This window comes from Myotis davidii, unplaced genomic scaffold, assembly GCF_000327345.1.
Source record: "Myotis davidii unplaced genomic scaffold, ASM32734v1 scaffold609, whole genome shotgun sequence".
Lineage (NCBI taxonomy): Eukaryota > Metazoa > Chordata > Mammalia > Chiroptera > Vespertilionidae > Myotis > Myotis davidii.
The window spans coordinates 1,643,189-1,643,868 of NW_006300164.1; the positions used below are offsets into that span (position 1 = coordinate 1,643,189).

Sequence of the window (680 nt, forward strand, 5' to 3'; positions counted from 1 at the left end):
GCGTACCCAGTGAGCACTCGTCCACGTCCTGGCTGCAGGCCGGCCCCATGTACCCCGAGGGGCAGGTGCAGATGGCCTTGCCGTTGACGGGGTTGGTGTCGCAGTTGGAGCCCTCGTTGCAGGGGTTGCTGATGCAGGCGTCGTTGAGGTGGCACAGCAGACCTGGCGGAGCGTCGGCATCAGCGGGCACTGCCCACCCCCCACTCTACCCCACCCAGACCATTGGGGAAGGGCCTCCCACTGCGATGCTTTTTTAAATAGAGTATTTTTCTATTGATTCCAGAGAGGAAGGGAGAGGGAGGGAGAGAGAGAGAAACATCAATGACGAGAGGACCATTGACTGGCTGCCTCCTGCACGCCCCCTACTGGGGACCGAGCCTGCAACCTGGGCATGTGCCCTTGACCGGACTCAAACCTGGGACCTTACAGTCCACAGGCCGACGCTCTATCCACTGGGCCACACTGGCCAGGGCTTCTGAATGACCCTGCTGAGTGTCCCAAGGCACGCGGGTTAATCCCCAGCGGGCCTGACCGCAGGCACCCCCTGCCCCTTCGCAAAGCCAGCCGTGCGTCCGGGTGAGGTGATGTGCACCAGGCCTGGCCCCCGGAGGCCGGGTCACCGCACCGCCCTCACCCGTGCGGCCGTGGGGACACTCGCAGTAGAAGGAAGCCACGCGGTC

General features: G+C 64.1%; 1 protein-coding gene across 1 annotated transcript in view; it reads right to left on the reverse strand.

Annotated features, from left to right (window-relative positions):
• The window catches only part of NOTCH1 (notch 1), a 76,614-nt gene that overhangs the window by 41,552 nt on the left and 34,382 nt on the right, over positions 1–680 (reverse strand). Inside the window, exons 9-10 of the mRNA XM_015572360.1 lie at positions 635–679; positions 7–162 (exon numbers count right to left, since the gene is read on the reverse strand). Coding sequence (XP_015427846.1) covers positions 7–162; positions 635–679 — 201 coding nt within the window. The remainder of the gene's footprint in view (positions 1–6; positions 163–634; position 680) is intronic.